The sequence below is a fragment of the Erinaceus europaeus genome, chromosome 16 (assembly GCF_950295315.1).
Source record: "Erinaceus europaeus chromosome 16, mEriEur2.1, whole genome shotgun sequence".
NCBI lineage: Eukaryota > Metazoa > Chordata > Mammalia > Eulipotyphla > Erinaceidae > Erinaceus > Erinaceus europaeus.
The window spans coordinates 34,503,427-34,528,858 of record NC_080177.1 but is presented as its reverse complement, the minus strand read 5'-3'; the positions used below and the strand labels follow the sequence as shown (position 1 = coordinate 34,528,858).

The window sequence follows — 25,432 nt, the reverse complement described above, 5'->3', positions numbered from 1 at the left end:
CTCAAGCAGTTAGAAAACAAAAATTAAAAGAAAACAGTGCTTAAGTTGTGTTATAAAACACTAATATTTCAAATACTCCAAGTACCAGATTATGAAGGGGAAAAAAAGCATACAAGTCTTGATGAAGAATGTACACATGTTCATCTCCTAATTAGGCAAGTAGCGTTTTTATTGGGGTATAATTAACATGTAGCATTGTATAAGTGTAAACTGTACAATGTGTTGATTTAATATATGTAATTACCACTATAGTGTCAGTTAATACCTGTCAAGTTACATATTCATCATTTCTTTTTTGGTAATAGGATCTAATCTTGTAGCAACTTTGAAGAACATGTAATATTGACTTAATCACTGTGCTGTGCTTTAGCCTAGGGCTTTTCTCGTCTGTTACTTTTGAACATGTACACTTTGACCAATATCTCCCCAACAGTCCCTCCCCCACCCTTAGTCACCACTTTTCCACTGTCTATTCCAACAAGGCTGAACTATTATTATTTTAGATTTCATATATAAGTGATCCATACAGTGCTGACTTCTCTGTTGGACTTATTTCACCTAGCATAATGCTCTACAGGTTCCTCCACATACTCAAAATAAATGGTCTCAGGTTGAAAAGAGCAGAGAAATGCACTCATTAAATACAGGTACAGAACTAACTGCAAGAGTAGTACGGGAAAGGTGAAGTAACCTAGAGACTCTAAGCTTTAAGGGAATGCACAGACTGTTGCAGAGCTAAGTATTAGCCGCAGACTTTCAGAAGGTAGGCTGAAAAGTAAGTTAGGGCATTCGTGGAAGGGGATTTTTTGATAAACAGGCTGAGGGTGCACCAGCAATCTGAAGTTGGAGAAAAAAAATTACTTTTGATTTGCAATCCAGCCACAACTATTCACCACTCACCAACCACTACCTGGTCTCCCAATAATATGGCTCCAAGCATATTTAGGGGTAAAACAAAGTTTATTTTAGATTTCTTTTGCATAGGGACAGTTCAACAAATAGATTTCCAGGACAAGGAAAATAACTGCTGCTCAAAGTTTCTTCTTCCAGCCACACTGGCATTCTACTAGCACTAGAAATTAATTTCTTGGGAAATTTCAGTACGGGATAATTCATTATAATTAGCTTATTATTTACAGCCAGTTTTGAATGACTTCACTAAAGCATTTTCCTTCCAGAAAAGTCTGTTGACTGATAAGAAAGACCTTTTTTTTTTTTTATTTAAATTTTTAATTTAAGAAAGGATTAGTGAACAAAAGCATAAGGTAGGAGGGGTACAACTCCACACAATTCCCACCACCCAATCCCCATAACCCACCCTCTCCCATGATAGCCTTCCCATTCTCTAGCCCTCTGGGAGCATGGACCCAGGGAGAAAGACCTTTTTTTTTTAGGGAGCAGATCGAAAAGAAACCCCTGGTGCTCTGAGGGTAGAAGATCGAAATGGAAGAAGGGATGTCTATAGAAGCTTGGTTCCCGCAGGTTTAAATGAATCTGAGACAACAAACGGAGGTGACCTGAAGTCTAAACTAATGGGATCAACAGGCCCTGGAGAACTGGACCTCCTAGTATATATCCTGTCTTATGAAAAAGAGGAGAGTTGAAAGGAGACTAAAATATCATCATTACCAGAAGTGCTACTTCTTTTACCTGTATTGATTTATCCAGCATTTATTGAGCAAGAAGTACTAAGGGGCCGGATAATGAAAAGAAATTATTTAATCATTACTATCACTATTATTATTTTTAAACCAGAGCAATATTCAACTCTAGTTTATGGTGGTACCTGTGGTTGAGCCTGGGACTTCAGCACCTCAGGCAACAGTCTTTTGTATAACCATTGTGCTATCTCCAGTCCCTAAATGATTTTTTTAAATTATCTTTATTTATTGTATAGAGACAGCCAGAAATTGAGAGGAAGGAGGAAATAGGGAGAGAGACAGAGGGACACCTGCAGCCCTGCTTCACCACTTGTGAAGCTCTCCCCATGCAAGTGGGGACCAGGGGCTTGAACCCAGGTCCTTGAACATTCTAACATGTGCATTCAGCCAGGTGTGCCACCACCCAGACCCCCTAAATGATTTCTTAAAAAGTAAACACACACACACACACACACACACAAATTCTAATCTGTTTTATGACACCCAAAGATTCATGTAGCAAACATGTGCAAAAGAAAGTATTCCGTAGTGCTAGGTAGGGAAGGTAGTCTGATTCACCCCTGGAAGTAAAGGGGCACAGGGGACCTTGAAAATATTTCTCAATTAGTAAAGTCATGGGCCTCTTGGAATATACCTAAAATAGACTTCCTAGATTTTTCCCAACATGAAGACCCCAAATTTCATCTGCTATACACTTACCTTTAGGCTCCTGATTATTAAATAATTCATTCTGTTTTATATCTGAATGCTTTTCAGCCACCAACTTGCAGATACTACCCTTACACTGACCTGACTTCTCTGGGCAAATGACCTCACCAATGTATCCTGGAACTCCACCTCCCCAGAACCTTACCCCACTAGGGAAATATAGAAACAGACTGTGGGTATGGATCAATCTGCTAATGTTCATGTTCAGCAGAAAAGTAATTACAGAAGCCAGACCTTCCACCTTCTGCTCCCCATAAAGAATGTTGGTCCATACTCCCAGAGGGATAAAGAATAGGGAAGCTTCCAATCGAGGAGATGTGATATGAAACTCTGGTGGTGGGAATTGTACGGAATTATACCCATTATCTTACAATCTCGTTAATCATTATTAAATCACTAATTTAAAAAAAAAGAAAATATTTCTCAAGTAAAGAAATAGAATTGCTATTATTTATTTTACTTTTACACCAGAGTATTACTCAGCTCTGTTTTATGGTGTGGTCCTAGGGACTGAACATGGGATTTCGGACCCTCAGGCATCAAAGTCTTTTGCATACTCATTATGCTAATTAGTCTTCCTGTCCAGAACTATTTTCTTCTCTCTCTTCTCTATATCTTTCCTCCTCCTCCTTCTTCTTTTCCAGAGCACTACTCAGCTCTGGTTTATGGTACTGGGTATTGAAACTGGGAGTTGTCTCCCCAGCCTAAGAGGTGCTATTTTCAAGTGAATCCCAATTTAACCAACTGCCTAACAGTTGCTAAAGATGACAAGCCCTCTAGAAAAGCCTTCTGATTCTCACATACTTGTGCAGCCAGTCTGAGCAAGGCTCTTCTTGAATAAACTAAGTAACTACATGTTGTGTTGACCTGGGACGTGATAAAGTTGCAGGATAATTAACACAAGATTTATATCAAACCAATGTAATGTTGATTCTGGGTAATAGATTCTGATTTGTTCAAAGTACCTTCAGATATTTAAGTTTCACAATAAATCTTATCAAGTATTCAACAGGATGGAAGCCAAGAGTTTAAAAAATTGTGAGTTGATTAGTGAAAGCAAGATCAATTCCTTTTTTTCACCAGAGCACTGTTCAGCTCTTGGTGTATGGTGGTGTAGGGGAGTCAATTAGGGACTTTGGAGCCTCAGGCAGGAGAGTCTCTTTTGCACAACCATCATGCTAGCAAGATAAATTCTTAAATCTAGGGAGTCGGGCGGTGGCGCAGTGGGTTAAGCGCACGTGGCGCAAGCGCAGGGCGTTAAGGATCCCAGTTCGGCCCCGGCTCCCCACCTGCAGGGGAGTCGCTTCATGGGCGGTGAAGCAGGTCTGCAGGTGTCTATCTTTCTCTCTTCCCTCTCTCTCTGTCTTCCCCTCCTCTCTCCATTTCTCTCTGTCCTATCCAACAACAACGACAGCAATAACAACAACAATAAAAGTAACAACAAGAAGAACAATGATAAACAACAAGGGCAACAAATGGGAGAAAATAGCCGGCCTCCAGTAGCAGTGGATTCGTAGTGCAGGCACTGAGCCCCAGCAATAACCATGGAGGCAAAAATAAATAAATAAATTTTTATCCCTTTTTTAAAGGAACTTTAAGATCTAAGTGGGAAAACTGGGCATTCATTTCAAAAAAAATGCTGAACTAATGTCAATAAATCTTGAATTACTGAAGTTGGTAAAACTTAATGAGTTCAAGGAAGGGATAATATTGGCATTGATAAAGAGGTTGTGGGATGATTTGCATGTTAAATTATTTGTTAAGGAAATAGGATAAAGGGAAATATTATGAAGGATTAGTAGATAAGAATGGTGACTAATTAGTTGTGGGAGGAAAAAAAGGAAAAGTTAACTGACAGTGAAAGCAACATTTCATTGGGAAACTGACAGAAATAGGAAGTCTGAGGGTGTACTGGCTTGTAAAAAAAACTGACACTTAAAATTAAAAAAAAATACTTATAAGTTCTTTACAGAGGTAAAACATTTTGACACAGCTTGGGGCAGCAGTGACACAGCGGTCAGGGATGATATGTGGCTGACAGTTACACACAATACTTTTAAGTTTAGAAATAGATTGGTTTTCATAGGCTTTGACACAGTAGTCCTAAGTTAAAATGCCCAGCAACATATATCCCAACAGTTTTCAAGTAAGTATACATAGCGGGTAATTGGGAATGCAAGGCTAACCATTAGTAAATAAAATCAGATATTTATATCTGGGTGTAGTCTAAGTAGAAATGATAGTCAGAGCCACGAGAGTGGAGAAAATTTCCAAGAGAGGTAAGACTAATGGGTACAATTTAGGGTGAACCATACTCTTAGATTCAAAATAATAACTGGAGATATAAAAACAGTCCTGTGTGTTAAATTCACTATACATACTAGTATGAGTTGTGACAGTCAAGGAGAAGGGAAATTCCCAGTAGTGAGGGGATGCTGCAGATGCAAGAGGAGAAATGAGAACTAAGAAAGGACTTGAGATTGGACAGTCACTCATAACTTGGCTGAAAGCAGTGTTAGTAGTGAGGGTGGAAGCCATATTTATTACAGAAAGGTTAGGCAGAGTAGGTGATGGTAACAGAATAGTACGATGAATAGAATGGTACTTTGGGGAGCAGTAGCAACTTGCAGAACTTTAGGTTTAGCAAAACCTGGAAATGTTAGTGGAAAAGGAGGAGTGAGAACTCTGGAAAGAGATGATGGAGAAAATTTTTAGAGATGACGGGGACATGATGGAATTATTTGTGGCTCTTTCTTTTAAATAAGGTGTAATAAAGATTGCATAATATAGCTCAAAAAAGTAGCCAAAGAACAAGACCTGAGGCCACATGGAGGGCAGGGAGTTATGTTTATTTAATGTTAGCAGGTTACAGGCCGAGTCCTACCAGACCTGCACAAGCTTGTTCCCCAACACTCAGCTTTTATCAGTTTCAAACTGGGTGCAGCACAAGCTGATTGGTTACAAACAAAAGCCCATCAAGGTGCTGACAATAAAGGTGAGAGCAGGTTGGCTACAATCAGAGCCCGCTGGAATGGGTACTGGAATGCGGAAACTGGTGTCCACCAGCAGTCTAAGAATTTTTCATTTCAAAAGGATAAGAATTGTAGGGGTGACAGAATAATTTTGAGAAAGTAAGGATGTGACTACAGATACATGTTGAGGTAGGAAAAAGAACAATTTGAAGTGATTTGAGGTAGATCTATTTAAATTTTCCCTAGAAAGTCTTTTTTTTCTTTCCCCCTGTAGTGTCTTACTGAAAATGAGGGCTTAGTGAGATTAGGAGTGAAAACCTATGTTGTTCAATTACAGCACTGGCTAACTGCACACAACTAGTGAGCACTTAAAATTTGATTAGTTTCAACTGAGATATGCTGCAAGTGTAAACTACATATTGAATTTCTGACTTGGTACCTGAAGGAAGTAAAGCATCTCATTAATACATTTGACAGCGATTTTTCTTTTTTCTTTTCTTTTTCTTTTTTTTTCTTTTCGTTTTGTTGTTGTTGAAAGGCAAATGCCCATATGTTGGATTAAGTTATATTATAAAAATTATTTTTCTCTCTACTTTTTAATATGACTACGAGAAAAAATAAATTATATATGTGGCCCATATTATATTTATATTGGGCAGTGCTGATCTAAAAAATTACAGTAAAGGTCCAAAAAGCATTGAGTAGAATTACTGACAAAGAGTAGAAAGGGTCTGGTTAAAGTCAGAGGTCCCTAATGCTTCCAGGCAATGGGGTGTCACGGATGGGTGTCATGATCAGCTGGTGGAAGAACTGGCATGGGGCTGTGAATTGGCAGAAGCAGTATGATGACAGGAACTGAAGACCAAGAAAACAGAATTAAAAGGAATAGGTTGGGAGTCAGGCGGTAGCGCAGCGGGTTAAGTGCATGTGGCACAAAGCACAAGGACAGGCGCAAGGATCCCAGTTCGAGTCCCCGCTCCCCACCTGCAGGGGAGTTGCTTCACAGGCGGTGAAGGAGGTCTGCAGGTGTCTATCTTTCTCTCCCCCTCTCTGTCTCCCCTCTTCTCTCAATTTCTCTCTGACCTATCCAACAACAAGAACAGCAATAAAACAACAAGGGCAACAAAAAGGAATAAATAAATAAAATAAATATTTTTTTAAAAAAACAACCAATAGGTTGGGTCAGCCTGGGAGAATGGTTAACAGCTCACGGTGAGAACCTATATGCATGGTCAGGGTGCTGGCAAATAGTGCAGAGCTGTGTTGCTTCAGTGGGAAGGGTAGGAAGTGATGGTGTGATCAGAGAAGAACATTTCAAGGTTCTCAATCTGCTCTGTAAATGCTGTTTTTTCACTTTTTACTTTTGCATAAAGTTGTGTAAACCTGTGTAGGAAGCTTTCTAGTACCCATTCCAGAAAAACAGGCATTTGAGAAAAATTTCCTGAAGACTCAAAGATAAAAAATGTAAAAAAAAAAAATAATTGTATAACTGCAACAAATCACCCCAAGCAATCTTTGAGTACAAGTATAGACTTTATCTTCTTTAATTAGTCTACTAATAATTTCTTTTTATATTTATTTATTCCCTTTTGTTGCCCTTGTTTATTACTGTAGTTAATACTGTTTTTGTTATTGATGTCGTTGCTGTTGGATTGGACAGAGAAGTGGAGAGAGAAGGGGAAGACAGAGAGGGGGAGAGAAAAATAGACACCTGCAGATCTGCTTCACCACTTGTGAACTGACTCCCCTACAGGTGGGGATCCTTATGCCAGTACTTACGCTTTGTGCCACCAGCGCTTAACCCAATGCGCTACCACCCGACTCCCTCATTAGTCTATTAAGGCAGAAAGATCCGGCCAGAGTTTAAGGATACTGGCAAGGACAAATAAACTACTGTACTGCTTTTTCAGCTATAAAAATTCAAGTTACTTTGCTAAAAACAAAGGAGCTATGCATTGGCTTTAAAAATAGTAGTGAATCCTAACAATTTCATGGGATTAGGAATGAAGTCATTTTATTCCCCAAATCATAGGTGGGAGGACATGATGCAGGCTGCCTGGAATTGACTTAAAGTGAATTCAGTCAAGATTGTACTGGCACATTTGATAGAAGTTAAAAATCCTAATCTCACATGCTAAAATCAGTGCTATCCACATTTTCCACAATCCAACCAAGAACAGAGGACAAAACACAGGAGGACTGGTCCAAACTTTGAATCAGTAATGAAATATATATATATTATTTTTTTTACCAAAGTACCCGCCAGCTGTGGTTTATGGTGGTTCCAGGAATTAAACCTAAGACTTTGGTGCCTCAGACATAAAGGTTGTTTTGCATAATCATTACTCTATTTCCTCATCTCTAGAAATAAACTCATGTAAAATTTCTAGAAAGAAAGGCCTATGGGGGTTGGGCGGTGGCACACCTGGTTAAGCGCATATAGTACCAAGGACCCGCACAAAGGACCCCAGTTTGAGCCCCTGGTTCGAGTCCACGGCTCCTCACCTGTAGTGGGGTTGCTTCACAAGTAGTAAAGCCGGGCTGCAGGTGTCTTTCTTCCTTTCTATCTCCCCCTCCTCTCTCAATTTCTTTGTCCTATCCAATAAAAAGAAAAAATGTCTGCCAGGAGCAGTGGACACATAGTGCAGGCACCTAGACCCAAGAATAAACCTGGAGGCAAAAAAAAAAAAAGAATTATGCTGAAGTTCAAAACTTTTTGGTCTGAGAAACTATCCTAGATATATTCAATTATATGATTTAATAGTGGTTGAAATATTTAGAAAGTTTGTTTAAAATGTATGAGCTGAAAAGATAGTGTTGCAATGGTTCATATTTTATTTGTAAGGCAAAATGTGGTGGAATCAGTATATAATATGAAACAGCAATGTGTTATGTATGACTATCTTCCCATTGCAAAATGGTTATGCAAAAAGACTTTCATGCCTGAGGCATCAAAGATCCCAAGTTCAATCCTCAGTACTACCATAAGCCACATCCAAGCAGTGCTCTGGTAAAAATTAAAATAAATGAAATAAAAGTAGCTACCTCCCCTATTTTTAATTTATCTCATTTTACCATCAAACAGGAGAATCCTAATGGAAATGGATGTATTAAAATACTTTAAACATACACAGTATCCTTCATAGATGACATCTTTTAGTCAACTGATCCATGAGACTCATTTTTCATGAAAGCATCTCTTACATAAAGCAAAACTTTAAATGGCAATCTAGGAGCCCTGAGCTCAGAAGAGAAACTGGTAGGACTTTGGTTGATATACAAGAAATCCACTTTCTGGCATTTCTTTCTCAATCCCTAAATACAGCTTATGTGACTGTCAAGAGAAATATGCTGACACTGTTTCCCGACATTTAAATTGTTCTGGTGCAGTTTTAAAAGGGGACATATGTAAGCCTGATGTTTTGTGAAGACAGTAAAAGAGCATAGCATTTAGAGTTGAGGAGATTGCAGAGAAAGGGTTATGCAACACATTGTTGCATCTGAGGCATGAGAAGTCCTAGGTTCAGTCTTTGGCACCATCATAGACCAGAACTAAGCAGGGCTCTAGTCAATAGAACAGAATAAATAAAAGGAAGTCAATCTCTTCTTTAAAAAAAGAAGAGAGCACAATATTTAATCCACTCAGATGATTCTTCATGCTATTAGTTTTAGTGGAATAAAGAAAATGAAAGACTTGACTGCTGAAGTCAGAGGTAGCAGCAATCTCCGTCACTTTTCTTACATGGGAGGCAAAAACAAACATGGGCTTCTAATGATTCCCCTTCAGAATGGACTGAAGGTAAAATCAGCTTTACGTTTCTGCAGGATTTGCCATTTTTCCCATTTGTTTATTTAGCCTGAACTTAGACACAGCTTATTTATTTATAACATTGTTTTTGTCTACATAATTACAGTTCAGTTTTGAAGACTATATTGCATTTTCCTTTTTTTTTTTTTTTTTTTACTATTTATTTATTCCCTTTTGTTGCCCTTGTTGTTTTATTGTTGTAGTTATTATTGGTGTTGTTACTGATGTCATCCTTGTTGGACAGGACAGAGAGAAATGGAGAGAGGAGGGGAAAACAGAGAGGGGGAGTGTAAGACAGATAACTGCAGACATGCTTCACCTATTGTGAAGTGACTTCCCTGCAGGTGGGGAGGGGGGCGGGGCTCAAACCGGGATCCTTATGCCGGTTCTTTTGCTTTGTACCACCTGTATTTAACCCGCTGTGCTACCGCCCGTTCCCGCTGTTTTCCTATCAGCTAATCTGTTTTCTCTTTGCTAGTTCTTTTAATAAATTTAATCATTCTTTAATTCCTCCCCCCCACTTTTTAGATAGGGATAGAAACTGAGAAGAAAGTGGCAGACAGGGAGACAGAAAGAGAGGCACCTTCAGCAAGCATCACCACTCATAAAACTTACCCCCTGCAGGTGGGGACCTGGGGCTTGAACCCAGGTACTTGAACACTGCTATATGTATGCTTGAGCAACACCTGGTCCCTCTGCTAATTAGTTCTAATCAGGAAGACAATACTCTTTCTGTGCTGCAGAGTTAACACAATGGCACACAGGTCTTTTGTTACCTTGATTTAGTGGTTCTGGCCTGGAAAGGAAACATGAGAGCCCAGTATTTAAATCAGTAGAGCCACTTCTACCTGCAGCAGGTCTCCAGCAAATGGATACATTTGCTTTGAGGTTTCACACTTGGGATCATCTCCTGTGAGCTACTCTATAGGGTAACTCATAACAAAGGAAGAAAATCACAAGGGAAGAAAGATGATTTGGGGATAATACTTGAGGGAGGCACACTGAAAATTTTTGGTTATTGAGTAATGAATGTCTTGGTGTGCATTTTCTTTCCTTAAGCTTTGTGATCAGATCAAGATCTAAAACTCACTTGGTTAGTTGGTCATTTGTCAAAATTAGTCACTAAGTCTTTAAGTCTGGGCCACATATTCTTAAAATTCATTATTATATATGGAATAAAAAAACCTATGAAGTTACACAGCTGCTGGGTATTTTAAAAAATGAATATATTTACAAACTGTCAAGACTGTAAAGGCAAAATGTTTCTGGCACTAAAAGAATATAAAGCAAAAGAATCATAATCAAATGTGCCCTTGTTAGTCTAGTCAGTAAAATATTAAAAAAAAATTTTTATTATTTACTTCCCTTTTGTTGTCCTTGGTGTGTTTTTTTTTTAAATTATTGTTGTAGTTATTATTGTTGTTGTTGATGTCGTTGTTGTTGGATAGGACAGAGAGAAATGGAGAGAGGATGGGAAGACAGAGAGGGAGAGAGAAAGACACCTGCAGACCAGCTTCAACACCTGTGAAATGACTCCCTTGCAGGTGGGGAGCCAGGGGCTGGAACCGGGATCCTTATACTGGTCCTTGCGCTTTGATCCAAGTGCGCTTAACCTGCTGCCTACTGCCAGGGACTCCCTAAGCAAAATATTTATCCTAGGCCAGTAAGGAAGCTCATCCAAGAAAGCACTTGCTTTGTCATGCAAATTTAATCCCAGCCCCCATGGCACTGGGGGAAGTTCTGATGTAAATATGGTGTCTTTCCCTTTATCCTTTTGCCTTATTCTTTCTGAAAACCTAGGCCCAGAGAGGTGAAGTTCAAGTGACAACAAAACAAAAATGTTCTTCTTGGCACCTGTTACCACTAGATTTGATCTGAAGGTAATATATGACTCACACACATTGTGAAATGAAACTACAATACATTCTGAATATTAAAACCTGTTATAGTTGTCTTTTCAGTGTTCAGAATTAACACTAGTTTGGGCAAAGAACTTGTAAGTATGTTTGAATTGTTCCTAAGCCCTTTTAACAACAAAGAAAATAAAGAATTTAGAAATTTGATTGTGATATACCAAGACAACTTTGCTTAGATTTAACTTAAAAACAGAGCTCAAATATAAACAGTAACAATTTAACTCTACATCCAAACTCTAAAACTCCTAACAATTTTATCCTTTTTTGAATATGCACAATAAATTTGGACGTTGAACAACAAGATCAGAAGAGAAAACAGTAAGCAGAACCTGGACTGGAGTTAGTGTATCGCACCAAAGTAAAAGACTAGGGTTGGGGTGGGGGGGGGGGCAGAAAAAAAATTTAGACTGTAGTTATCCAAGCACTAATATTGTTTCACCTGGGCAGAAAGTGACTTTTAAAGAATTATTTTTGGGACCAGGCAGTGGCACACCTGGTTAAGCTCCAGGTCCCCACCTGCAGGGGGAAAGTCTCACAAGGGGTGAAGCAGTGCTGCAGGTCTCTCTCTCTTCCCTTTCTATCTCCTCTCCTTCTCAATTTCTCTCTGTTTGACACATTAAAAAAATACATTTTAAATTTAAAAAAGAAAACTTTTTAAAATGACAAAGAAAGATCCTGTTGATATGACAGAAATTTATTCCACAATTCCTGTTATGACTTAGTAAGAGATTAGGAATAGTATTGTTTTTAATGAAATATAAATGAACCCATAAAAATTGAGAAAAATCACAATTTTTGAACATGTGGCTCTAGATCATCAATTCTGTCAAATTTTCATACACATGATCTGTCTTTTAAAAAAGTTAATTACTTGATTTGAATTGCGAGCAGCATGCAGAAAAGTGGGCCCCACCCTAAGGTTCCAGGACTGCTCTCAATTCAAATAAAATATTGTATTCACAGATCGCAATCTAATCAACACGAGAACCACCCCAGCATGCTGCACTTCAGACTGTGACCAGAGACTTCACGTGTGGAATGACAACCCTTCAGCTTCATCACTCGGGTGAGACCTTTCCTTTCATAGTATTCTCTAATTCCATTCCAGGTGTTCCTCTCCCCAATAAAGTCCCCAAACCTAGATATAGTCCAGGTCCCCTGAGATAGAGCATAGGTTCACACGTGCCCATAAACTAGGGGAAAAATATATACCTGAAAGCAGAAGTACACAAGAGCATGCAGGGAATACCCCCAACACCTCATCTGCACTATTACAGTCTTTAGGTCCATGATTGTTCAACAATTTGTTTGGCTTTGTATGTTAACTCTTTTCAGCCACCAGGTTCCAGATGTCAGCAAGATGCTGACCAGACTTCCCTGGACAGAGGACCCCATCAATGTGTACTGGAGCTCTGCTTCCTCAGAGCCCCACCCTATTAGGGAAAGAGAGAGGCAGACTGGGAGTATGGATCGACCAGTCAACGCCCATGTTCAGCGGGGAAACAATTACAGAAGCCAGACTTTCCACCCTCTTCAACCCACAACGACCCTGGATCCATACTCCCAGAGAGATATAGAATGGGAAGGCTATCAGGGGAGGGGATGGGATGTGGAGATCGGGTTATGGGAATTGTGCGGAATTGTACCCCTCTCATTCTATGGTTTTATTAATGTCTCCCTTTCTTAAAAAAAAAAAGTTAATTACTATGGTGGCTATCACTGGGTGAGAGCAGGTGGAACTACTTTCTTTAGTGGTGGAACAATACCACTGTAATTTTATAATCTTGCAAATCATTAACTCACTAATAAAGTTAGATTAAATTAAAAATGTTTAAGTTAGACACTAGAGTCCACCTACACCAAAATTTAATTTTAAAATGATGCTAACCTACTGATGTTTATTATATCTTTTTCTTAATTTTTGGAGTAGCTCATATAGTAATTATGCATTTGAAGGTCAGCAATTCTTCCAGTTTAATCATCTTAAATACTTTTTTTTGAGATAGGTACGATCTTTTTAAATTATTACTATTATTTTTTAAATATTTATTTATTCCCTTTTGTTGACCTTTTTTATTGTTGCAGTTATTATTGATGTCGTTGTTGTTGGATAGGACACAGAGAAATGGAGAGAGGAGGGGAAGACAGAGAGTGGGAGAGAAAGACAGACACCTGCAGACCTGCTTCACTGCTTGTGAAGCGACTCCCTTGCAGGTGGGAAGCCGGTCCTTGCAATTTGCACCACCTGCGCTTAACCCGCTGCACCACCACCCGACTTCCGACATAGGTACAATTTTGTTTCATAAAAACTGATTTTTTATTTTTGCCCAACTAGTCTTGTAGCTTTATTTCACATATTATAGAGGTACTGGACAATATTCAACACATAGAAGTATTAATTAATTCTAGATGGCAGGACTTTGGGCAATGTGTGGATTTCATTTGAGCTTCTGTGTAAATGGAAATGTTCACAATGTATATGTATCACTATTAAGGAAAAAAAATATTATACTTCTTCTTAAACATTTTTCGCCTCCAGGGTTATTGTTGGGGCTTGGTGCGTGCACCAGCACCATGAATCCACTGCTCCTGGAGGCTGCTTTTTTAAAAAAATTTTTTATTTATAAAAAGGAAACATTGACTAAACCATAGGATAAGAGGAGTACAACCTCACACAATTCCCACCACCAGAACTTTGTATCCCATCCCCTCCGCTGATAGCTTTCCTATTCTTTAACCCTCTGGGAATATGGACCCAAGGTCATTGTGGGATGCAGAAGGTTGAAGGTCTGGTTTCTGTACCCGGAGGCTGTTTTTTTCTCCTTTTGTTGCCCTTGTTGTTTTATCTTTGTTGTGGCTATTACTATTGTTGTTATTGATGTCATTGTTGTTTGGATAAGACAGAGAGAAATGGAGAGAGGAGGGGAAGACAGAGGGGGGAGAGAAAGATAAACACCTGCAGACCTGCTTCACCGCTTGTGAAGTGACTTCCCTGCAGGCAGAGAGACGGGGGCTCGAACCGGGATCCTTACACCCATCCTTGAACTTTGCACCATGTGTGCTTAACCCACTGCACTACTGCCGACCCCCCTTCCTAAACTTTTAAATATTCTTTTATAAAGATGCTTTTAAAATGACAACACATTTTGTGGAAAGAGTTTTATTTCAGTAACTACCTTATTTGATATATTATCTGCACAATGAAAGTTTTTTTTCATTAAAAAAAAATCCCCAAATTCCCAGTTATGTCAATTTTTCCCACTGGATCTCATTAGGCCTTATAAAGAGGGAGTTTGCAGGTACAATATCTATGTTGAAGTATTTATACAACATTCTAATGATGTTAACTCTAAATGAAATGCTGATTTTTATAAAAGGTGATACTAGTTCACCTATCTGTATGTGTTGTAATTATTATTACTAATGCCATTTTCAAAAAAAAGATTTCTATTAATTATTGTGGTTAAAACAGACTTTTTTTAAAAAAAATCTGTGTCTTCTGGGATGCTTAACTAATTTGAATCAGCATCTTTCTGAAAGGATCAGCCTGAAGAAAAAGCCAGGAGAACACTAGTAAAACAATAAATATGCTAGGTTATAATGTCTGGAAAGTGTTCCATCCTTTAATATTTTACTTGCTGGAGAAGCTACAACTCAGAATGCTACCACAACAAAATAAAGCAGAAGTGGACTGTTAGCCCCATGCATGAGACATGCATCAACCCAAGCATCCTGCCAGGTAAATTTGTTGTTGAGTAGCATATTTGGGATGGAAAAAGCATCCTTTGGAGGACAGGCGGAATGATATGTATTATATGAACAATATGTATGTGATAAGCATTTGCAGTCAAAGGCTGTTTCCCTGGTGCAGTACCATTTGGATTTAGCTAATATGGTAGAGAAGTTTTAAAAATGTTGGTTTTGGAATCTATTTGCCCTACATTTGGGGCTGAGTTAAGTCCATGGGTAAGTTACTGGCCTCCCAACCTTAATACCCTCAATCTTCTCCTCTATAAAATAAGAGTAAATAATAAACTCAAGTCAATCTTTTTTTAAATTTTATTTATTCCCTTTTGTTGCCCTTGTTGTTGTTGTAGTTATTGTTACTGATGTCGTCATTGTTGGATAGGACAGACAGAAATGGAGAGAGGAGGGGAAGACAGAGAGGGGGAGAGAAAGACAGATACCTGCAGACCTGCTTCAGTGCCTGTGAAGCAACTCCCTACAGGTGGGGAGCTGGGGGCTTGAACCAGGATCCTTATGCCAGCCACTGTGTGCTTAACCCGCTGCGCTACTGCCCGGCTCCCTCAAGTCTCAATCTTAAAGACACTGACTAACACATAGCTAAAATATATGGAGAATTAGAGATCATGCATGATAATAATGATGACAACAAAGGCAGGCACTACTCAAGATCATTGCCTGGATGTTAAATTGTGCGTGGTTCTAAAAGAATCTATGTGAAAACATCTTGGGAAGGGTGAATAAGAGTTTACTTCCTATAACTTGGTATTAGGAAGAGGTGTGAAGTTCTGAGATGGAAAGACTTCAGGATTTGAAGTTGATCAATTTTTTTTTTTGTTTCCTGGTATGTATATATACAAGTATCACCTTTAACTACTCATTTTGTTACATACTAGAAGACACTTTGGGCAAATTATTTAACCTCTTTAAACCCCATCCCCCCCCCCCCCCCCCGCCCAATAGTAAACTAAGTAGCTCAAATGAGAAGATGCTTGGCAAAATGATAACAATGTAATGTGAGGTGTGATTAAGCTCACACAATCATCATTACCTAAGTAATTTATAGTTTTAGAAAGCCACTGAGGAAAAAGTCATCTACCTAGAAGGTGGGTGGCAAAGCAATGAGATGTGAAGCATTGTTAAGTCAGTCTAGAATTAAATCCATCTTCTGGCATCATTAGCTATGTGTCTTGATAGAAACCTTGGAAAATAACTTATAAAATAAAATAGTTACAAAAGGAGATGGGATAGGATATGGAGTTCTGGGGGTGGGAATTGTGTGGAGTTGTACTCCTCTTATCCTATGGTTTTGTCAGTGTTTCCTTTTTATAAATAAAAATTAAAAAATTACTTATTATAGGATTTGTGAAGATTAAGTATAAATGATACAAGAACTGAAATGTACCCAATAATAGTATTGTAGTATGTAAGATTATTATTTATGTATTTTTTTAATTATAGTTTTAGTCTGATGTCATTTTCACTGGCTTTGGTTTATTAACCAATATTTTGCTGTAGTAACATTTTCTGTAGACACTGGAAGCAGAATCTATATGACAGGGGATAAAGTGGATGTCAGACTCCCCTTCCTTAGGCCTTCTTTCTTTTAGTGAAATCACTTGTACTAATAAAACTATTATGGGTTCTTCTACATGTATACTAGTTTTTATGACACATTGTACTAGCTTCAGTAGCTTCAAGTATTATTCAAGTATTCACTAGTCTATTTCTCCATGTAATATTTAATAATATAGAGGCAACTTGAAGCTCATGTCTTGTTTTCCTCTTTCAAGCAAAGCTTTCATCTACTCATACTTGTGGAGGACATTACTAACAATGTTAAACCTGGTCAAATTGCAATCACAGCTCTTTCTACCTGACCACCATTTCCATTATTTGTATAATCCACCTACCTCCCTTGGCCTATGGATTGGGCTAAGAATTACTATGTTTCAGTGGCTTCAATTCTGATTCTGTATTCAGCTTAGTTCAAGATGTTTGTTTGTTTGTTTGTTTGTCAAACGTGATACTTGCTCCAACTGAATCTGAGTCTCTGGGGCGGGGTTCAAGTATCCTTTGTGTTTGGTAAAGCTTCCCAGGTGAATACTAATGTGCCACCAGGGCTAAAAACAATCGCTTCTGAAGTGGAAGAATTAAAGTGAAGGAGATACACTGAAATTTTAAACAAATATTTAGTTTCAAAGAAAAGTTTTAGGGGGAGAAAATATATATTGCTTCTCATCAATCTCTTATATGCTGATAAAATCTTCCACCCAGTAATTATTAGTCAATTTTCAAATAACGGCTTTGTTCTGTTTGACAAAAAAGAAATAAATGATACTAAAGACAACTAAAGGTCAATAGGGTAAAAGACCACCAATGACTTTAAATTAATTTTCACAATAGCTAATCATTATCTTCAATGGAAAAATTATGCCAGTCTCAGTTATCTTTTAATTTTAAATGCCTTTGCTTTTTTAAACCTCTCAATGAGAAGGTCAATGGCAACAAAACACACAGTACTGTGATGAAGTAATGCCTTGTATCATATCTTATATAAATAAAAATTTAAAATCTGTCATCTTATGGCACCTACTTCTGGTGAAAATAAAAGAAACTCATAAGTTTAGTCTAAAACCGTCTTTATGCTAAGCCAAATAGTATTTCAAGCAATAGCTGTCTTTCAAGTGTGTATATCAAATAAACTGGAGACATCTAAACACATAACAAGAATGAAATGTTAAACATTTTCACAGCTGCCTTATGTGCAAAATGTATACTAGTCCATGTTGTCGTCACCATTCTCTAAAATTATGTCCCTAAATTACCATACATTTCTCATATATGTGTATACATACATATACATTTACATTTATTAGGAACATTTATCTGCTTTTTTACAATTATATTTCAGATAGGCTACATGATTTGAACTTGACTATTGTATTTTGTCACTGCCACCCAAACCAAGAATTGAGAGGCAGCACAAGTGTGTTCTTCATTCTGAGAAACGTGTTTACTTTTTCTGTCCTTAAAAGAAATTACTGAAGAAATATTCCACAGGTCATTCAAAATGATATGCATCCTATTCTCTTTTGTGATTAAAAAAAAAAAACTACAATGAGAAGATGTTAGGTAAGAAAAAAAGAAAGAGAAAAAGCTCTGTTCCGGAGTATTCTTAGTCCCTTGAGGGATGCTGCAACCCTGCAGGTCACGTCAAATACATATACTAAAGAACCACAGATATCAAATATTAAGACACAGCTTACAAACAGCCATTTAATGCGCACAATTCATTCTTGTAAATTTACCTTTCTTTTCATTATCTCAAGGAACATGGAGGAGAGAATCTTAATGTAACAAAGGGGAGATGGATGTGTGAAGTATGAAGCTGAATAAAAATGGCTGAAAAGCAATCCAAGCGAGGCTGGAGGGTGGCCACACCCAGTACTAATATGGACTGTTGCAAAATCTGTTGTACTAGAGGGCAACCACACTGCTTTCTTAATTTCCCTCCATTTATTCACAGATACCTGTTATTAATAGGTAATAGTTACAGGTTACCTAATGACGGAAAGAAAAAAATTTCTAAGTGAACCATTCCCATATGTAGCTACGCCATCATTATTTTCAGGATTTTGAGAACTAGCCTGCATCTCCAGTCTCCTTTGTGTGGCCACAAATAACAACCCTGAAATGGGTGTGTCCTTCTTAAAAGGATGCACTAGAGCCTTCTCAGTTAATGATTCTACCAGGAGATTGCAAACGTTTTGCAGAAATTAAATTCACTAGGATGAATGGAATAATAAGAAAGCATTTTAACTCAGGGCATGAGAAGAGATTAAACAAGGAAGGAAGGATCTACGGAGCACAAGAGAGCTCTTGAAAGAGACAAATGATTCACCATTTAAGATACTAGCATTCCAGCAAGAAAACAAAGGGGTGGGGGTGGGGTGGGCTGAAAAAAAAAAAGATTAAAAACAAATCAAACACCATCCATTTTGATTTTTGACATAACAAGTTTACTCCCCTCCCACAACAGAAAACTCTTGGGTATAAAGCATGCATAGGTCCCACAGGTGAAATGATGCACAATGGCCGAGTCCGGGTCCCGGGGTTCCCGTGCATCGCAGGCATGCACTACTGAAATAAAGAGAATACCCTGACTTTTCCAGTTGCTCCACACACAGTCCATCTTGGTGGAATCGGCAGTGGCCTGCATCGTGCGGGCTTTGGGGGGGGGGGGTCGCCCTTGCTGTGCTCCGCGCTCAGGCAACGGTGCCGGTGCCGGACTGCAGCTGCTGGGCTCGCGGTAGCCGCGCGGCTGCAGACAGACTGAGGCTGCACCAGTAGCTGCGTGGTGATGGGCGGGCGCAGCGCGAGCACCGCAGTATCCTCGGCAGCGAATCAGGGCTGCGGCGCGGCCCCGGAGCCGCCTGCGTGCAAGGCGATGCCAGCGCCACTCCACCAGAATGAGCACAGGCTCCTCCGCCCTGGACGCGTGCTGACTTGGGGATAGTTAAACTACTTCTGACAGTGAAGGCACAAAATCTGACCAGGTGTGAGGTTTGGGTGAAAAGGATCAAGGGTCAGAAAGGATTGGATATTGCCGGGAGTCTCTCATGGGCAGCGTATATATATTCTAGAAATTTCTTAGAAATCTAAGAAACCTGTTGAACAAGGCATTGTCGATGGCATAACAAATGTCAGGCTTCCAGCATAATGTCCTCTATTGTCCCCAATGATCATCCACTACTTTTTTCCCCTAAAGCTTTACATTCTGATCACGCTTTAGTTGCCTGTCGTCTTCCAAAACAATTCCCATATTCCCTCCCTCTTTTGGACTATTCCCAGCTATCCAAAACCTTTGTTGGCAAGCTACAATCTTTGTATGAACTACTGCTTAGTCCCTGAACTAGTTAGTAACTGCGAGTTTATTCTGCTGTTACTCTTCTGCAACTCTGTAGATCAACTGCAGGCTCCAGATCAAAGCTCTTATAGCTGCTGGTCATTGCAATGACACTCCAAGACTGGTCAGTTGTGGGAACATCCATACAGAACCCAGAGAAGCAAAGGACACTTTTAATTCATCATTTTTGAGATTGGGTGTTGGGCATGGGGGATGATGATGGATGTGGGCAGTGTGTAGAATCTGGGAAATACAACTTCCAAGCCTAGTTAATCAAGACCTTCACAAGTCAGTTCCCAGCTGCACTGCAGATGTCAATGGGACAAAAGGACAATAGCTGGTGATCAATTCAAATCTTAGCCTGATCTAGTTACTCAGATTATACAAGGCCTTGAAAGAAAGGGCATGGGATAGGCACCTTTTGATTAAGAAGTAGATTTAGCTGGAAAAGAGAAATACTGGAATTTGGACATTGTGTGGGAAAGAAAATTCTGGTGGAGGGAACCCTTGAGGAGACAGGGAATAAATAGCATGCCAGAAGAGGATGCTTCATAGTTCATGAAGACAGACACACAGAATGAAGAACTGTACTCCATTTGCAGTGGTATGCCCTTATCTGTTATACAGAATTCCTTTTGCCTCCATGGAGAAGTACAGTATTCATTATTCCTCTACAGTCTCCACAGGCATCCATTCCCAAACTCAAATCTACTGGCACATTTTGTGGCATAAGGGCCCAAGACCAGTCATCTCAAGGTTATACTTGTAGGTGTAATTTGTCTTTCATTTTATGAAGCATACACACTTTAAAAATATAATCTTTAGGACCATGAATATTCTTTTTAAAATATAAGCTAGCAGAGAAACTGGCCAAATCCCTTTGCATATCTTTGTAATACATCATTTTGAAGAAGCTTAAGAATGACTTCTGGTGCAGCTGACTTCTAGTCCAACTGAAAGAACATTAAATTTTCATGCCTGAAGTTCTCAGGTCGGTCCCTGGCACTGCATGTGCCAAAGTGATCCTCTGGCATTTCCCTCCACCCCTATTTCTTTTCTCTGTCACATGTGGCATACTTTCTCTCTCTCATATATAATAACCAGAGTAAATCTTAATAAATAAATTATATAAATAAGATAATGACTTCAGGGGGATGACTTGGTACTTCTGAGTAGCTGAAGTATCCTCTATGGGAAGGAGAAGGGAGGTGGTCAGAGGTATCTCAGGAGGTAGTAAGGAGGAAAAATAGTGAGCATATTATTACAAATAACTTCTTAAACTGAAGTCTAAAGATAGTGACTTTTAAATAGTTGTTTGCCCTACCTCCACCCCACTGCTTTTCATTATTATGGTGATGTTTGGGAATTGTCATTGTCATGGGAATTCAGTCAGCAGGGAGATAAAACGGGTAGTATATGATGATCAGCACCCAATCCTCACTACATGCCAGGCTAATGGAAGTGCAAATAGGTGGAAACAACTCACGAGGAAGGAGAAAGGACTGATTGCAGAAAGACACTTCTGGAGCCTACTCTGGCTACTGTGCAGTGGGAAACTTTTGGAATCATTGCCACTAGGAGGCACTGCTAGTCCAAGGACAGTTACAGTTCTCAACCTTACATCAGAGTGTGTCTGCAGTACCTTCCATGGTGAGAATTCAGGGTCTGCTATGTTACTAGAGCCAGTGTGTGCTGCTAATCATATAGTCAGTGCAAGCTGAGAGCAGCATGTCTCTAGCAAAAAAAAAGCCAGGGAGGCAAAATTCTTCCTCAAGTGGAAGGCAGCTGTGTAAAACTTCTTGGGTCCTGGGTTTTCATTGATCTTGAAGATGACCTTGAAAGGTCAGTTTAGCTGAAACAGCATTTTCTTTCAGGCTGGAGAGAGGAAATTGATAGCACCACTTTCCCCATTCTCCCCCCAAATCAATATATAGCAGGTTTAAGAATGTAGAATGTCTGAAGCAAGAGACACATAGCCGTGGAATATGAGAGAGGAGAAGGAGGTGAGAGAGGGAGAGAGACACCAGCAACACTGCTAGTGAAGTTTTCCCCTACAGGTGGGGACTGGGGGCTTGAACCAGGGCTCTTGTGCATGGTGCATGTGCGTTCTATCAGATGCACCACCCCTTCTACTGGCCCCAGAGAGTCTTTCAGTGAATGCATAGGTGGTTAAAAAAAAAAATCCTAATGAACTTCCTAAAGGAAAATTTGGCAGAAGGATATGAAAGCTTGACTGGGGGTAGGGGGTAAAGGTGTTAGATCCGGCTATGTTGTGTAAGTTAGTTAGCAAGTCACTTATCATCTCTGGACTGCTCTTTCATAATATACACACGAGCTGTAGCTTTATGAGTTTGCTTAGCTGAAATAACAGTACTTTATTTCCCACAGACTCTTTGCACTAGTGCTTCTGCAGTATTCATTGAAATCTCTTGCCAAGATCAAAATGATAAAATGGGTAGGAAAGATATGTAAATTATCCTTTAGCACTGAAAGAAAACAGAAAGCAAAATAAAGCTTGTTGGAAGTGGGCAGGAACTGCCACTGTCTTTAAAGCAGGAAAGAACAGATGGGCTTTGTACGCAGCCAGTTTAGAACTTGGGGTAGGTGCCTGCCAGGAGAGGAAGTGATTTCTTTAGTTTTCGTGATGAGATCATGCTTTAGGCAGTCTGTTCTAAGGAAAAGCAAAATAGTCAAGTTCTGTAATCTCATCCCAGATCAAGATGAGTGTTGAAGGCTTCCATGCTCAGGGTGGCTATACAGTGTCTGTCTCCTGTAGCACCAGGATTTTTGCGGATGAGAATCACTGGCACCTACACTGATACAATATTCCATAAATATTAACTGAGGACCTAGTGTGTGTTAGACACTATATAGGAGAAGAATATTGATAAAATACACTGAGTTTTCAGGACAGAATGTTACAGCCAGTAACATTCTCATAGAGATTCTTGTTTTGTAATACACTGAAAAAGGCAGAGAACTAATAATAAGCAAACAAACCTTCCTTATGAACAAAGAATGCCAAGAACTCTTTCTTATATTATGCAGAATAATGAAATTTAAAGGAATAATGAACTTGGTGCATAACTCATTATACCAAAATGGTGAATGAACTGTCTTCAGTTCACATAACAGAGTGGCATTCACTATTTATCAAGTCCTTTCTCATAAAGAATGCATCAATTGCTATAAAATCTCTGAGGATAGTCTACTTCTACTAACTAATTCATAGATTCATTTTACATTTATAGAACTCATACGAAGTACCTGGACTCTATAAATATAATAAAGGGACTGCCCACTGGGGAACTAAGTGTACTGTGTGTGTGGGTGGGGGGGGTGGATTTACACATAAATAGATAAATCACTTGATATGTGACTGATCAAGAAAGAGTAGGCACAGAAAACAAGAGAGTTGTTAGGGGAAGAGAAGGTTCAGGAAAAACTTTAGAGAACAGATGACAAGCTGAATTATAAACAGGAAATTAAAAAATTGAGCCAGCACTTTGAGTGATGGGACTTTCCTGGAAAATAGATATATATGGACACTTAAAGCATGTGCTGAGCCCAGATGATAGCCAGTCTAAGTTACACTGCCACTAAAGAAGGAAAAAAAGGGTTCAAGGAGAGGAATAAGATGTGAAGTTGCATAAAGTATTCCAATTTTAAGATTTTCCAGAATGATACAAAAAATACAAAGTCTAACTATGGACAAGGTAAATATGAAGTCAGTATCTAGACTTACATCACAGTGTAACTGCAAAGCATCTAAGACAAGAAGGTCTTAAAAGTCGCTAGAAATACACAGATTCCCTACAGAAACTGTTAGACAGATAGCAGCCCTTTCATTAACAGAAGTCGGAGGAAATTTGAAATAATATACCCGAAGTGGTGATGAAGAAATAACTGTAAACCCTGTGAGACTACTACAGGCATTTAAAAACATGTAAGGCATAGGGGCCAGATGATAGCGCACCTAGCTGAGTGCACATATTACAATGTGCAAGGACTTGGTTCGAGCCCCTGGTCCCCACCTGCAGAGGCAAAACTTCACAAGTAGTGAGGCAGGTCTTCAGGTGTCTCTTGTCTCTTTCCCTCTCTATCACTCCTTTTCCCTTTTGATTTCTGACTATCTCTATGCAATAAATAAATAAAGATAATAAAAAATTTAAAAACATGTAAGGCATGAAAGAATTCACTAACCATATACCTTACTTAGTCCCTGACTATATGGAAACTTCTAATGGGGGGGAGGTGAGGGGAGTATGGAACTCTGGTGTTAGTAATTGAATTATATGGAATGGTTCCCTTCTTATCCCATAATTTTGTCAATCATTATTAAATCCTAATAAAAAAAGTTTTTTTTTGAAAAAAAAAAAAAGAATAGGGAAAGTTCCAATGGAGGGGAAAAGACATGGAACTCTGGTGGTGGGTCCTTGAACTGTGTACTATGTGTGCTTAACCCAGTGTGCTACTGCCCTGCCTCCAAGAACTCTGGTGGTGGTAACTGTGTAGAACTGTACCCAGTTATTTTACAATCTTGTAAATGATTATTAAGTCACTAAAAAAAGATCCCTTAAAAAAATAATAAAGATGTTAAAAGATTGAAAAAAATTACACTTCAAGAATTTTCAAATACAGGATGACAAAAACTCAACATTAAGAAAATATTGAGGAAGATACAGGAACCCAAAAAAGGGTGAAAAGTCTGTATGGGGATCCCAGGACTCCCTGGCTAGGCCCCCAGGTGATGGGGTGGCCTGGTAGTGACTAAAGAGTCATCATTAAAATATGCCAGTCTCATGCCCTTATCCAGCTTTTGTAATCCTTTCTTTGTCTGACAAGGTTAACTTTGGAGCGATTGAGGGAAGTGAAATAGGAATTAGGTGAGGAGGGTGTCTAGGTCTAAGTAGAAAATATTTGATTAGGTACTTTATGGTGTCTTTTTTAGGTCTTTCTACTTACTTGCTGCATTTATTGACTCACTGCAAACTATTATGCACTTTTGCTTTAAGGTATATATTTTCCCCCAACTTATGGATACATGTGTACATAAACCCTATCTCATGGGCCCTGGTTTATATCTATGTTTGGGGGCTTTATTAGGGAGGAAGTGCACAACCCAAAATGGAATTAAGGAGTCCTATGAGCTAGGAAAGTTCTCACCAGAGTAATGAAGCTGGAGGGTTGATGTTCCATGCCTGGGGTCTCTGGACACAATCCAGTGGAAAAAAAAAAAGCGAAACAAGTCAAGGTGGTACTGGTTGCACTGAACAGATTAGAATCAGCAGGTGCAGTATCAGTTGGTATGAAAAAGGACTGAATGTCTCAAACTTTTTGATGCATAGACCATAGCTCTGAGTATATATGCCTTCAATCTAAGCACTTAAGACTTCAAATTGGTAATCAGATTGAATTTTAACAGTGGGTTCAAATTGTTAATACATCTCTAATAATGACTTGTTCTTTGAAATATAAAATCACCTATAAGCTTAGACTAGGGAGAACAGAAGCAACTGGTGGTGTCACTTTAGATGATACAGCTATATGTAAATAACAATAGACATAAATTACTCTGGTGAGACCTTTCCCCAGAGCCCTGCCGGGCTAGCCTGAGGGAGTTTCTTCCCGGGCATGTGCTCTCCAGGTTGGAGAGAATTCAACTGCAGCCAACCTAGGCTGCTGCTTACTTAGCGAAGAGAGGAACCAGGAAT

At 39.0% G+C, this 25,432-nt stretch overlaps 2 protein-coding genes across 3 annotated transcripts in view; one reads left to right on the top strand and one right to left on the bottom strand.

Moving 5' to 3' along the window:
- Positions 1-25,432, top strand: part of JKAMP (JNK1/MAPK8 associated membrane protein) — a 415,429-nt gene that overhangs the window by 118,103 nt on the left and 271,894 nt on the right. The window lies entirely within an intron of this gene.
- Positions 1-25,432, bottom strand: part of RTN1 (reticulon 1) — a 227,706-nt gene that overhangs the window by 10,644 nt on the left and 191,630 nt on the right. The window contains exon 1 of one of the 2 annotated variants that reach the window (XM_007519261.3): positions 18,971-19,297. The exons of the other annotated variant lie outside the window; for it this stretch is intronic. Coding sequence (XP_007519323.1) covers positions 18,971-19,031 — 61 coding nt within the window. The 5' untranslated portion in view covers positions 19,032-19,297. Of the gene's footprint in view, positions 1-18,970; positions 19,298-25,432 lie in introns of those variants that run through there. 2 annotated transcript variants of the gene reach the window in all.